This window comes from Triticum urartu, chromosome 3 (assembly GCF_003073215.2).
Source record: "Triticum urartu cultivar G1812 chromosome 3, Tu2.1, whole genome shotgun sequence".
Classification (NCBI taxonomy): Eukaryota; Viridiplantae; Streptophyta; class Magnoliopsida; order Poales; family Poaceae; genus Triticum; species Triticum urartu.
Window position 1 is genome coordinate 150,563,436 of NC_053024.1, and position 15,269 is coordinate 150,578,704.

The window sequence follows — 15,269 nt, forward strand, 5'->3', positions numbered from 1 at the left end:
CGGATTGCTCATCTGGTGCTGCCCTGAGAACGAGATATGTGCAGCTCCTATCGGGATTGTAGGCACATCGGGCGGCTTTGCTAGTCTTGTTTTACCATTGTCAAAATGTCTTGTAACCGGGATTCCGAGACGGATCGGGTCTTCCCGGGAGAAGGAATATCCTTCGTTGACCATGAGAGCTTGTGACGGGCTAAGTTGGGACACCCCTGCAAGGTTTAGACTTTCGAAAGCCGTGCCCATGGTTATGTGGCAGATGAGAATTTGTTAATGTCCGGTTGTAGAGAACTTGACACTTAACTTAATTAAAATGCATCAATCGCGTGTGTAGCCGTGATGGTCTCTTTCTGGCGGAGTCCGGGAAGTGAACACGACCTTGTGTTATGTTTGAACGTAAGTAGTTTCAGGATCACTCCTTGATCACTTCTAGTTTCACGACCGTTGCGTTGCTTCTCTTCTCGGTCTTATTTGTGTATGTTAGCCACCATATATGCTTAGTGCTTGCTGCAGTTCCACCTCATTACCTTCTCCTACCCATAAGCTTGAATAGTCTTGATCTCGAGGGTGTGAGATTGTGAGTCCTCGTGACTCACGGATACTTCCAAATAGTTGCAGGTGCCGATGATACCGGTGCAGGTGACGCAACCGAGCTCAAGTGGGAGCTCGATGAAGATCTTGATCGTTGTTATGTGTCTTTTCTGGATGATCAGTAGTGGTGCCCAGTTGGGACGATCGGGGATCCATCATTTGGGGCTGTCTTCTTTTATTTTGGTTCCGTAGTCGGACCTTAATTGTATTTTGGATGATGTATGTTTAATTTGTATTTGTGTGAAGTGGCAATTGTAATCCAACTCTTTATCCCTTTCTTATTCAGTACATGGGATTGTGTGAAGATTACCCCTCTTGCGACAAACCTATCATGCGGCTATGCCTCTAAGTCGTGCCCCGACACGTGGGAGATATAGCCGCATTATGGGTGTTACACTCAGCTAGCGACACGTAGGATGGGGGCCCGCCCATGTGCGTCTTCTTCCTCCTTCTCTTCTCTGGTCGCTCATCTCTGCCTCTTATTTCTCTGCCTCCTTCTCAGGCCCCGCTGCCATGGTCAACCGTCGCCGCCCGGAGGCCTCCTAGGGCGCCGTCGCCGGCTACCCTCGACCAGATTTGCTTTGGATTCACGCCACCGGAGCTCTGCCTACCTCCCCGGATCTGGCCACGTCGGAGCTGCAACCGTCCATGATGAGACTACACCCCTCGACGCAATTTTGCTGGAACCGACAGATGTTGAGGGTACAACCATGGCGATTTTTTGCTACAACCGACGAGACTCGGTGCTACAACCTCCCGGGGCAAAATTGCTAGAACCGGCGGACGTCGAGGTTTCGACCATGGGGATTTTTTGCTACAACCGACGAGCATCGGTGCTACAACCTGCATCTCTTGTTGCTACAAACAGTCATGGCGAGACGACGGACGATGATTAATTTGTTACAACTGTTGTTGGTTTTTCTACTACCGGCGATCATTTTTGTTGCATCGGTGACGGCAGACGACACAACCGCCGGCATGGGGTGCTACAGCCAGACAAGGGGAGCTGCAACCATGGCCACAAGAGCTGGAACCCGTAGTCCAGCGGAGCTGCAATGGCGGTCCGGTGGAGCTGCATTTTCTGCTTCAACCGGCAGCAGGAAAGCTACAATCGGCACTCAGATTTGCTACAAACAGGCAAGCATGAAAGCTTCCACTGGCGTGGGTTTTTTGCTGCAACCATGGGTGGGCTTATGGAACTGCGGCTTTCCAGGAACGAGTATGGCTAGCGGCGGCTAGCCGACGAGGTCATCGGCATTGGGGGTGGTCGGGACCAGTGGGGTTTGATTTTTCCTTTTTGCTGGGTCCATTTTTTTGCTGCATAAGAGGGGGCGGGCCATGGGGCACCAATGTTCCAACTGGCGAGTGGCGACGGCGACTGCAAGGCGTGCGGTTGCGACAGCGCAGCGGTGCTTCGTGGTCGCGCATCCATGACAGCCCTGACTGGCTCGCTCCTCTCTATGTGTGCTGGAGGCGAGGATAAGGTAAGAAAAAGGTAGAAGAGGAGCTGTGATCTGACGGTCCCATGCAGTTGGGGGCAGACCAACCGAAACTTTCGGCCGGCGCACCGGCGCCTAGTGCTGCCCTTTTTCAAAGTCCAGTCATTTGCGTTCGCAAGTTGGGCAAAAGGTAGGCCGAAGAAGCCGAGTATGAGTGAAATTCCAAATGTTGCATCTTCAAGGTCGACCCAAAGGCCTTTACACGTTCTCATCGGAGCTAGTACAAGTTAGCTGTCGATGCTGAAAATGGTATCAGCACAACATTCTTGATTGATATATACGGAGTATATATATATAGACCTAAAAAATTCTTTTTCTTTTTGAAAAATGAATCTGAAATGGTTCATGGCATAGCACCAACTGAATAACAGGTGCCTTCAGTTTCAGACACTTATAGAAGCCGATCGATGAGTGCCCCTTACGGGTACTCTAGTTACTCACCTGATGCACTAGATGGACAGCAAGATATGAACAACGTATACAGTTCATGACGGTTTTAGATTTATAACTTGTCCTGTCATAACATGCAGACATTCCTCCTTCCTTTAGAACATATTCTGCGCTGACAGCTTCAACGAAAGCAATGGTCCAAAGATCAGGCATCTGCCATCCAAATATCTGCTAGACAGGCGACACTAACAAAAAGAACTCCCAAGTTTACATGTTATTATCAGCCTGCGGCTCAAACAAAAGGAGGGCAGACTGAAACTGAAACTACTGACGAAACATAGGTTTAATAGCAGCACAGAGTTCTTGCTATAGATCTGACACGGTTCTTGCGAGTGTGTGCCATCAGGAACTTTGACTCACATCTTCAGCTCCGTCGTCCATGTTCCCTGGACGCTTGGCCTTTTCGTCACGTGTCTGGTTCTCAGCTTCACGACTTTCCTGCCCAGAGAACACCTTAGCCTACTAGCTTGCAACATTATGTCCTCAGGTGCCAAGTTTCTGACGCAAACAACTCTCTCGTTATGGTTTTCTGCACAAGAATGACATTGCTTAAAAATGATACTCCCTCCTTCCTAATGCGTTTTTCGAGGCTAACTTTGACCAAATATTTGAACAATAATATATGACATGCAACTTACACAAAGCATACCGTCATATTCGTATGTGAAAGGAGATTTCAATGATATAATTTTCACATTATGCATGTCATGTACTATTAACCTTGCCAATAGTCAAAGACGGTCTTAAAAAACGCATTAGGCCCTATATAGATGGAAGGAGGGAGTAACTTAGAACATAAGCAACTACAGCCACGCGTTCATGAAAAATAACAAGGGTGGCGTATTGATATGAATCTGTGTCGCGATGACATGTGAGTGGGTCCTGTCAATGAGACAGGGAGTGGTACTCCCAGTCATGCCAATCTTTTGGGTGGCATATATGAAAATCTCCTAATAACAAACATACACCAAAAGAAAAGCAGATTCTGGATGGATGTTTGGTTTGAGGAGTAACCTCCTCCTGCAATCATCACATACTATAAGGTTGGTTTCGTTAGTGCAATGAAATGGAATTATTCTTGGGCTAAACACTAGGAGAGAGAGAAAGTACTTAAATTTGTGAAATGTATCCCACAGAACATGTTAAATGAGCCTGCTCCCCCACAAAATCTGCACTTGTCCTAGAACAAGTGCACCACTGAAACAAAACATGTCAACGTTTCCTTAAGAAGATTTATTCACTCAAAAGGCACACAGTTAACCATAATACCATATCATTCTTGAACCATGTGGGTTCACCTTTGAGCTCTTGAGTGTGTCAAGATTCATCACACGTATTTAAGCACATGGAAGACATGGGTGGCAAAAATGCTTAAACCAAGCGACTTCACCTGTTGAGCATGTCCAATTCATCACAAGTACTTAAGCACATGGAAGACGAGTGACAAATGACACGGTACTGCAATTCTCAACTAAATACAGGAACTGTAAACTACAGTGCTTGACTGCAGCAGATTCATGAAAATCAACTAATTATATGCATTTGGTAAGTACCAACACAAAGATCCCCCTCACTGCCAGAAAGTAAAATCATTATAAGTAATACAGTTACCATATAACCCCTGGTAACACTAAAATGGTCAAAAGGAAAGGAGGTTCTTACTGTAAATGCCCTTCAAGTTGGGATGCTGACCACGGACAAGCTGTGTCACCACCTCTAACTGGGGATTCTTTTCCTTCAGAGCTGGAAGATGCGACTCCATAAAAGCCCTGCAATTCCAAGGAGCTCTAGTCGTAAAGGAGCAAGCAAATTGAAGCACCTAATTGTTATCAGACACTAAATTCGAATGACTAAAGTATGGAGTCAAGCACAATTAAGCTCCAAAATCATACAGTTTATGCTTAAACAACAGCCCACTCATCCGTAAGAAAGGAAAGATACCATGTGAATAAAATTAGGTTCAAGGATCACAAAAGCAGGGCTTGATCCCAACCCAACAAGCAAACTACATATAATCGGCTCAACTGTGACTGAACTGCCTAGTCTAATGGGCCATTCTTCCAAATAGTTATTCCCATTTTCAATAATATCAAAGTGTCCTCTAGACAGATGAACTACTCCTATTCAATGGGGTCATACGAATAGCCCTTCCTTTTTCGTCAAACCGACACATAATCACACGCGACGCTCACCTTCAGAGAAGACAATTCCACATTGCTCCATGCACAATTAAGAATGAAAAGAGCACTCCAGCTCAGTCGACGCAACGAATAAGTCGGATCTCCAGGAACAAAACTTAAGGCAGAATCAAATCGGCACGATGAACAGTACCTGATCCCCTTGCTGCTCCCTCCCCAATCGCAGAAGTTCACCACGAGCTTCTGCAGCTGCCAGACGCCCCTCAGCGCCATCCCGCCTCACTCCGGGTCAACCCAGACCAGACCAGTAAGCGGCGCGGCTAGGAAGTAGGCGAGGGCGGAGGAGGAGGCGGAGGCCGGCGTCGGGTTGGACGGGAGGACGCTCTGCGTTAGGGTTTAGCCCAAGGAGCGCGGGCTAACATTAGGCCCAGTTTCGAGGCCTAGCCTCTTCCGCTTCGTAACGGTTAGAAAGGAGCCAGTGTTGTCTCAAAAAAAAAAAGATCCAGTGGCCCCCCTAAAAAAGAAGAAGAAAGAAGCCGGTGGCTACACGAAATGAATGAAAAAGAAGGATGTAAAAGATAGCAAAAAACGGCGAAATCACTAATTGAGGAGTATCTTCTAAAAAGATCACTTTCATCTTTTTTTCGTAGAACTATTTATTCAAAATGTTTTATCTCTTAAACCGTGCGTCCAAATCTCAAACCGTTTTCACGGTTGGATTTCTCGCGTCAAGATCTTTAAACTAGATCCCGTGTTGATAGATTTTGGCGAACGTTTTCGTTCGCGAAAAAACCAGACAAAAACCCGAATAGAGAATATGTTTTTCCTCTTTTCGAAAGCCGTTTCCAATAGGCACGCCCGTGTCTCTCACGAAAGCAAAACCGTGCCTCTAATGAAAGAAAAAATAAATAGAAAACAAATTTTTTTCATTTCCGAGAGACATAGTGAAACTAAAACCGTGCCTCTCACAGAAGAAAAAAGAACATTTTTTTTCTATTTTCGAGAGGCACGGGTGTGTCTCTCACGAAAGGAAAAAACAGAAAACGCATTTTCTTTCTGTTTCGAAGAGGCACGGGAGCGCTAAAAGCATGACCCATGACAGCGGCTGAGAGTGCGCCGAGTGGCTCGCTCTTAGCCCACACTAAGTAATCATTGGGAGGCTTTCGAAGAGCGTTCGTTAACTAGTTGCTCCAAAAAAAGCGAGGAGTCCAAATCACAAGAAACGAAGCCTCTTCACCGCTCGGCCGATCACACATGAAAAATACATGAAAATGAGAGAGCAACTAGTTAACGAGCGCTCCTTCAGGAACCTCACAACGATCAGCGTCACTTGACGCGCTCTCAGCCATTCGCCATGTGTCGCGCTCTGGGCGCTCCCTCCGGATTTTTTTATTTTTCCGCACGCATTTTCGGTTTTTAATTGGTTTTTTCGGGGTTTTTTCGACGTTTTGGTTTTACACAGTCTTTCTTAGCTTTTCAATCAAAAAAAATTCAAAGAAAAAATTATTTTGCGCGAAAAAACGTGTTTTCTTTCTTTTTTTTCCTTTCATGAGAGTCACGGTTTTGCTTCCGCGAGAGGCACGATTTTACTTTCGCGAGAGTCACGGCCATGCCTCTCGAAAATGAAAAAAAACGTGTTTTCCTTTTTTTCATGAGAGTTACGGTTTTGCTTCCGCGAGAGGCACGGGTGTACTTTCGCGAGAGTCACGGCCGGGCCTCTCGGAAACGAAAAAAACGTGTTTTCTGTTTTTTTTTCGCGAGAGTCACGGTTTTGCTTTCGCGAGAAGCATGGTTGTGTTTTCGCGAGAGTCACGGCCGTGCCTCTCGGAAAGGTAAAAAATGCGTTTTCTGTTTTTTCCTTTCGCGAGAGTCACGGTTTTGCTTCCGCAAGAGTCACGGTTGTGCTTTTACGAGAGTCACGGCAGTGCCTCCTCGGAAACGGAAAAAAACGTGTTTTCTTTTTTTTTCTTACGCGAGTGTCGGCGTACTGGGAACAAGGGTGCCCAGACTTGCCTGTCTGCGGCCCACGTCGCGTTCCTGGTATGGCCCGGTAGGGCCCAGCTGATCGATCGGCTGCTCAAGACCCTCGCGAGGGGGCCAGCCCTAGCGAGGAGAACGACCAAGACCTCCTTAGGGAGCGGCCTCACCTAGGCCGCTCCAGAGGGGCAACTAAGACCTCTCCCAAGAGTGGCCTCAGCTAGGCTGCTTCGGGAGGGCGGAGATCTCAAGGCAAGGGCTGCCTCAGGAGGAGGCAGTGACGCAAGCCATGACGAACCATGCCAGCGGGCGCCAGCGCCCGCTGGCAGGCGCAGTTTCCATATCGGTGCAAAGGAGACCGCGCAGGCGCATGTTCCCGAGGGGCGAGACAAAGGTTTCCCCTTTGGTGCAACAAGATCGAAGACCGCAAGGACGGCAGGAAGGATGTCATCGCCGAGACCACCACCGCATCACCGCCTGCCCTCTTTGCAGGCGAAGACCACCTTTTGTCAGGATAGGAGCGTTCTTGTGTTCCCGCTCAAATGGCCGTTGTGAGATTCCCTTCCCGCCTAAACATTTCGGGGGAAGAGGACCCTGGCCGTCTATATAAGTAGCTAGGGTTCCTAGCATAGGGGAGGGACCAACCCATTGGGACTTAGCATAGCAAAGGAGCAAGAACATCCGCTTACTCACCCCTCTCGAGCTCGCCTCCTGAGTTCAGGAAACCACTGTACTTGTTCATACTCGAGCCCTCGCGAGGCCGATCCACTAAAGCAGGACGTAGGGTTTTACACCGCAAGGTGGCCTGAACCTGGGTAAACTCTTGTGTGCTCTACTTGTTTGCTTGCTTGCATTCCATTCCCACCACCAGGAGAAGAGCGAGGCGCTAGGTAGACGTGTAGTGGAGAGATCTTCGTCACGCCCCTGTGTTCGAATATTAAGGGTTTTCCGGAGCCCGGAATCCGACATTTGGCGCGCCAGGTAGGGGGCGTGTCGAAATCTCGCTTCTCCGACGACCTCGCTCCACTCTTCTCCGTCGACCTCGTTTCACCGCCATGGTGGACACTCGCCGAGCACGCACCGCCCGCCGCGCCGCCAACGTCACTCTGACGGCGCCCGCGGGTAACGGCGCACCACTCCGCCCCAACTCGCCGGTCGCCAACGCGGCCACGGACCCAGCCGTTCATGAGCAGCAGGACTCGTTGTTGCCGCTGTCCGTGCGGCGCGAAGGCTGCACGGCGACCCCGTCACCTTCGCTGGCCGCGACGTCGTCCTCGCTGGTCCGCCGCGGGCCGGTCTACCAGTAGCCTGCGCTACTGATGGCGCGAGAGCTCCTATGCTACCGTCCGACGGACGACCTCTACGACGAGTGGCTCCACCACATCACCGAGCTCGTCAACGCTGCCGGGAAGGCGCCCGCACCGACCCATTCCTCTCGCCCTCCGTCACCCATGGCGGGGAACGAGGACTGTGGCGCTCCGCCCCCACCCCCACCGCGCGGCGCCGGCCAGGGGCTCAGGTGCGAGGCTCCACGGCGCGAACAGCCCCGCAGGGCCCCCGCGCGCGACGAGGAGAGCTGCCAGGTGGTCCCGCGCCCCTATGCAGAAGCGCGCGTGCTCCCTGCCCAGCAGCACCAGAACCGTGCCCCACAGGAGGTGGTGGCGCCCGCACCCCAAGATCCAGCACCGTAGGCGCAGGGGGCGCCAGCAATCATGAGCGTGGCTGGATGCCGCGCCCTAGCTCCTGAGCTACGGTGCCTCGTCTGGCCCGGCAAGTTCAAGCCGGACCTGCCTCCGCGTTACGACGGCACCGCCGACCCGGCGGAGTTCCTCCAGCTCTACGAGCTCAGCATCGAGGCGGCGAACAGCACTGAGCAGGTCATGGCGAACTGGTTCCCCGTGGCCCTCAAGGACGGTGCACGCTCCTGGCTCCTGAACCTTCCTCCAGGATCCATCTCTTCTTGGGAGGAGCTTCGTGAGCGCTTCATCGCCAACTTCCAAGGTACCCGCGACCGAGCTCCAGCGGCCGCAGACCTGCGCCGCGTGAAGCAGCAGCCTGGGGAGACCCTGCAGAAGTACATCCAACGCTTCAACACCGTGCGCCTCAAGATCCCCAGGGTCTCCGACGAGGCCATCATCTCGGCATTCTCCGACGGTGTTCGCGATGTCAGGATGAAGGAGGAGCTTGCCATCCACGAGGATCTATGCACGGCCCTCGAGATGTTCAATCTCGCGGCGAAGTGCGCCAGGGCAGAGGAAGGCCGCCTCTCCCTCCTGGAACTGCCTGAGGCGGAGGCCGACGACAAGAAGACCAAGGCCAAGGAAGCAAAGCGCAAGGGACCAGCCGTGCTGGCCGTGGAGCCAGAAGTGAAGCGCGGCTGCGGCTACAACGACCCTCCAAGAGACAACCGTCCGTACTGCGTCTTCCATGATGTCCATAGCCATAACACCAACGACTGCCAAGAGCTCAGGGCGATGCGCGGCGGGCGCGTCGGGCAGTGCCCTGAGCGCGACAACCGTGGCTACGGCCATAGAGGAGGCCGTGGCGGAGGACGCTAGGACGGCAGGAACTTGCGCCAAGGATGGCGTGATCAGCCCCGTGAAGACCGCTGCCAGGAGCAGCCTCGTGACGCCCCCTGGCGCGACCAGCCTCGCGAGGGTCGCCCTCAGGGCAACGCGGGCCTACCTCCGCTGCCACCACCGCCAAGAAGGAACGACGACGACCGCCAGTGAGACGAAGCGGGGGGCTTCCAGGAGCCACACGGGGTCGCGTGCATCCTGGGAGGAGCCCACGCTCTGGCTTCTCACCGCATCTTCAAGCAGTTCGCTCGTGAGGTGAACGCGGTGCTCCCCAGGCCTGACGCCGCGCGCAACCTCAGGTGGGCCAAGCAGATCATCGCCTTCGACCCCAAGGATCAGCTCAGGTGCACCCCGACCATCAGTAACGTTCGCGTGACCAAGACCCTCATCGATGGTGGGGCAGGGCTCAACGTCCTCTCCGTTTAGATCTTCGAGACTCTTCAAGTACCCTACGATCAGCTGCACCTGACCAAGCCATTTTACGGAGTCACAGATGGCTCCACCCTCCCGATGGGGCAGGTCTGCCTCCCCGTCACCTTCGGTGACCGCGACAACTATCACACCGAGCTCATCGACTTCGACGTCGCCAACATCAACCTCCCGTACAACACCATCCTAGGGTATCCGGCCCTCTCCAAGTTTATGGCGGCGACCCATCATAGCTACAACGTCCTCAAGATGCCTGGAAGCGGCAGAGTCATCACGATTGCCTGCGACGAGAAGGAAGCAGTACGTTCTCTGGAGCGCGCCTACCAGACTGCGGCGATCGAGAGCTCTGACGGAGACGGAGCCGTCTTCGCCCTGATGACCGCCCCCAAGAAGAAGAAGCAACTCGCCAGGACCCCGATTCCAAGTCACATCGATCTAGCTGGTAACACCTCATATCACTTTGCGGCCTCACGCACGGTATTCCCATGGGTGTCGCCTTACCATGGCCCGGGACCGTTTGCGCCTTTTGGCTCACGTATATGATAGTGTCGCTAGCATCCATATGACAGAGAACCTGGGCCGACATGGCTAGTCGTGAACCCAAAGCGGCACCAACCTATGGGGACATGCATACATGAATCACATCGAGCATGTCGGTCAGCAGCGTGTGAATCCGGGCTGTAGCACTGGGCTAACAGGACTCCGGGAACCCGGGCTGTAGCAGGCTAGGCAGGACTCCGGATGTTACCACGTGACATTTCCGCAAAGGGACAGACAAAGGAACTAAGTGAAACACATGCCGGCCAGTCAAGTGTCCCAAGCAGTAGTGCTGGGCTAGCAGGACTCCGGTGAACCGGGTTGTAGAGGACTACTATGGCTCATGGAAGCACTAGACTACATTTCCCCATAAGAGAGGCTGCCAAGGATAAACAACTAGATTGTTGGATCCCACACATACCAAGCATTTCAATCATACACACAATATGCTCGATATGTGTAAATACAACATGGCATCACAACAAGACTCTACGACTCAGAGTATTTATTCATTAGGCTCCGAGGAGCCAAGCATTACAAACATGGGTCTCATGACCCCAACATACAGAGCATACCAGACAAAGCACATGCGGAAGCTTAACGTGTCTGAGTACAGACATCTACAAATGAAAAAGGCTGAGAAGGCTGACTATCTACCCGATCCTGCCGAGGGCACAAGATCGTAGCTGAGGTAACAAGCTAAACGTCGAAGTCCATGCGGAACTACTAGTGAGACTGAAGTCTCTCTGCAAAAACATAAATTAAGCAAACGTGAGTACAAATGTACCCAGCAAGACTTACATCAGAACTAACTACATATGCATTGGTAGCAACAAAGGGGGTGGTGGATTTTAACTGCAGCAAGCCAGCTTTGACTCAGTGGCTAACCTGAACTACTACTGCAAATAACTCTTTGAGGTGGCGCACACGAGTCCACATATTCACCATATCAATACACCACTATGGATCTGCTCCCGTCTCCCTACGAGAACACCATCCATAGCACTCATGCTTATCTTGCGCATTTTAGAGTATCCACTTTCACTTGTCTATGAACTATGCAAGGGGTCCAAGTTTCCATATCCAAGGAATCCGGCTATTCGAATAGATAATGATAACCCTGCAGGGGTGTACTTCTTCACACATGCTCTCGCCACTTACCACCATGTACACATCGTGTATCTCGGCAACCTTCAAGCGGAAGCCTGGCGAGGGAGTCGGCCACCACCTGACTAACCAACAAGTCTCTAGTACAGGTTTATCGCCTATTCGGGTTCCATCCGCAAGGAGATCCGGCCGGGGTGTCGCTCACGACCCCAAACGATGTGAGCAGGGTTCCCAAGCCCACCATCCGGGTGCCACTTGGTACACCGGGCCACTGTGCCTAGTCTGTCCCAAGCCCACCTGTACCGGGTGCCACCTGGTAGACTACTAACACTACCTACAAACACCAAAAACTAGTTGCAACTCCTGGACAGAGATTAGGTTGATTAATAAGTCGAGAGAGCTTGGAGCGCCCGGAGCCCAATGTGTGGTAGTAACTGTTCACGGATCACAAACACAGAACTCAGTTCCCGAGGATGGCTGCAATGCGACAACCCACCATGTACTCCTACATGGCCTCTCACCGCCACCTTTACCAAATCGTGTTCACCACTTAGCTCACAACAGTGGACATGTTCACAACTTTCCAATTCATCCCCGATGAATCAAACCTGACACAACTCTAAGAAATAGCAGGCATGACAAACAAGCATGAATGAGTAGGCACATCAAGGCTCAAACAACTCCTACTCATGCTAGTGGGTTTCATCTATTTACTGTGGCAATGACATGTCATGCAGAGGAAAGGGGTTCAACTACCGCAACATGTAACAGTTGAATCGTTGTTGTCCTAATGCAGTAAAAGAGAGCAGGAGCGAGAGAGTGGGATTGTATCGGAATGAACAAGGGGTTTTTGCTTGCCTAGCACTTCTGAAGATAGTATAGCTCTTCATCGGTGTTATCGAACTCATCGTCGAAACCACATCTACTGAGAGGGGACAAACACCAGCAAACGAGAGGGAACACAATCAATGCAATGCAACAATATGATGCATGATCATGACATGGAAATATGTTGTGATTTGAGCTAATGCAACTACAACCAAATTAAATGAAGTTGGTTTGAACCAAAGATTCAAATTCAACTCCATATGTGATTATTTAAATGCCACTTGTTTGATTTAACCTGATCAGCATGCATAAGTTGTTCAAACATGCATGAGATTGCCATATTCAGATTCTTTGGATTTTTCTGATCATTTTTCATCTATAATTATTTCATTTGGAGCTATAGACTAATTTCTATGAATTTTTGAAGTTTTAAACATTTTCTGGAATTTTCTGAATAAGAATAAATCCAGTAAATGCTTTATTGCGTCAGCAGTACGTCAGCATGACGTCAGCAGTCAACTGGGATGGTCCAGGTCAAACCTGGCCAGTGGGTCCCGCGTGTTAGTGTCATAGTCTAACTAATTTTTAGTTAGTCCTAATCCTAACTTAATTAGCAGGTGGGTCCCATTTGTCATAGACCCAGAGGGGTCAAACAGGGCCCACCCGGGGTCAACTTGGTCAGCGGGGTCAAACCTACCGGCGACCTGACGCCGGCGAGGCCAGTCGCGGCGGCGAGCCTCGGGTTTGCGTCTCCGGCGACAAAACGGGCGGCCGAGGCCATCTACAGGGAGCTGGAGCTCACCCGCATCCAGCGCGGCATGTGGCGGCAGCGGGGACGACCGGAGCTCGCCGGAACCGAGCTCGGGGCGGCGCCGGCATTCGGGTGAGCGCGGTGATGCAGATGCAGTGGCCGTGGAGGCGCATGCGTGACCCCTACGGCGGCTATGTGGGGCAGCGAGTGTGTTGGACACGATGCCCGGACCAAATGGTCGCCGGAGTCGTGTCGATGATACGTCTCCGTCATATCTATAATTTTTGATTGTTCCATGCCAATATTCTACAACTTTCATATACTTTTGGCAGCTTTTTATACTATTTTCGGGACTAACATATTGATCCAGTGCCCAGTGCCAGTTCCTGTTTGTTGCATGTTTTTTGTTTCGCAGAATATCCATATCAAACGGAGTCCAAACGGAATAAAAACTGACAGAGATTTTTTTGGAATATATATGATTTTTGGGAAGAAGAATCCACGCGAGACGATACTCGAGGGGCCCACGAGGTAGGGGGCGCGCCCTGGGGAGGCAGGCGCGCCCCTGACCCTCGTGGCCACCCCGTAAGGCAGTTGATGCCCTTCTTTCACCGCAAGAAATCTAATATCCGGATAGATATCGTGTCAAAATTTCAGCCCAATCGGAGTTACGGATCTCCGGGAATATAAGAAACGGTGAAAGGGAAGAATCTGAGAACGCGGAACCAGAGAGAGAAAGAGAGACAGATCCAATCTCGGAGGGGCTCTCGCCCCTCCCATGCCATGGGAGCCAAGGACTAGAGGGGAAACCCTTCTCCCATCTAGGGAGGAGGTCAAGGAAGAATAAGAAGAAGGGGGGCCCTCTCCCCCTTGCTTCTGTGGCGCCGGAGCGTTGCCGGGGCCATCATCATCACCGCCATCTTCACCAACAACTTCACCGCCATCATCACCAACTCTTCCCCCCTCTATGCAGCGGTGTAACCTCTCTCTTACCCGTTGTAATCTCTACTTAAACATGGTGCTCAACGCTATATATTATTTCCCAATGATGTATGGCTACCCTACGATGTTTGAGTAGATATGTTTTGTCCTAATGGTTATTTGATGATCGTGATTGGTTTGAGTTGTATGTTTTATTATTGGTGCTGTCCTATGGTGCTCTCCGTGTCGCGCAAGCATGAGGGATTCCCGCTGTAGGGTTTGCAATATGATTATGATTTGCTTATGGTGGGTGGCGTGAGTGACAGAAGCACAGACCCGAGTAAGTAGGTTGTTTGCGTATGGGATAAAGGGGACTTGATGATTTAGTGCTATGGTTGGGTTTTACCTTAATGAATCTTTAGTAGTTGCGGATGCTTGCTAGAGTTCCAACCATAAGTGCATATGATCCAAGTAGAAAAAGTATGTTAGCTTATGCCTCTCCCTCAAATAAAATTGCAATAATGATTACCGTTCTAGTTATCGATCGCCTAGGGACAAATAACTTTCTTGTTGACAAAAGCTCTCTACTAAAACTAATTTAGTTGTGTCTTTATCTAAACAGCCCCTAGCTTTTATTTTCGTGTTCTTTACTTTCTTGCAAGCTTACCCAAAAACACCTACAAAGTACTTCTAGTTTCATACTTGTTCTAGGTAAAGCGAACGTCAAGCGTGCGTAGAGTTGTATCGGTGATCGATAGAACTTGAGGGAATATTTTTTCTAGCTTTAGCTCCTTGTTGGGTTCGACACTCTTACTTATCGAAAACTGTTGTGATCCCCTATACTTGTGGGTTATCAAGAACTTTTTCTGGCGCCGTTGCCGGGGAGCAATAGCGTGGGGTGAATATTCTCATGTGTGCTTGTTTGCTTTATCACTAAGTAATTTTTATTTGCTATTCTTAGTTGTTCTCTATCTTTAGTTATGGATATGGAGCACGAAATAACAAAAAAAAATTAGGTGTACTTTCTGCTCATGGAGATGGGGAACCTCCTAAAACCCTCGATGCTGGTTATGTGAAAGATATTATGTACTACTTTAATAATCCTAAGAAAACCCCATTTAATTATGTAATGGGAGTAACGTTGGATCAACGTGAATACTTTAGGGATTACCGCTTGACACAAAAAGGGAAACTATTATGGGATCAAATTCATATACTGAATTGGTATGCTAGGCAACTATGCTTGAGATATGATTATACTTGTTGCTCTAAGGTGAAGGCTCCACACCTTCCCTTTTCATGTGAATTTAATGATAATAAAACCTTAGCTTCTTATGCTAATGGTATATATGATTACTATGATGTGGAACAAATAGAAGAATTTGTTGCTTTTAAGGGTGCTTATGAAATTGAATCTATGTTTAAAGAGTTTGAAGATTTTGATGATGCTGTTTATAGACCTGAAAAT

General features: G+C 50.0%; 1 protein-coding gene across 1 annotated transcript; it reads right to left on the reverse strand.

Annotated features, from left to right (window-relative positions):
• Positions 1–2,563: 2,563 nt before the first annotated feature.
• Positions 2,564–5,109, reverse strand: LOC125543375 (54S ribosomal protein L51, mitochondrial-like). Its single transcript, XM_048706700.1, has 3 exons — positions 4,866–5,109; positions 4,197–4,303; positions 2,564–3,063 (listed from the first exon to the last, which is right to left on the reverse strand). Exons 1-3 carry the CDS (start codon positions 4,943–4,945, stop codon positions 2,891–2,893), a joined length of 360 nt encoding a protein of 119 aa, XP_048562657.1. The 5' UTR covers positions 4,946–5,109; the 3' UTR covers positions 2,564–2,890.
• Positions 5,110–15,269: the final 10,160 nt, after the last annotated feature.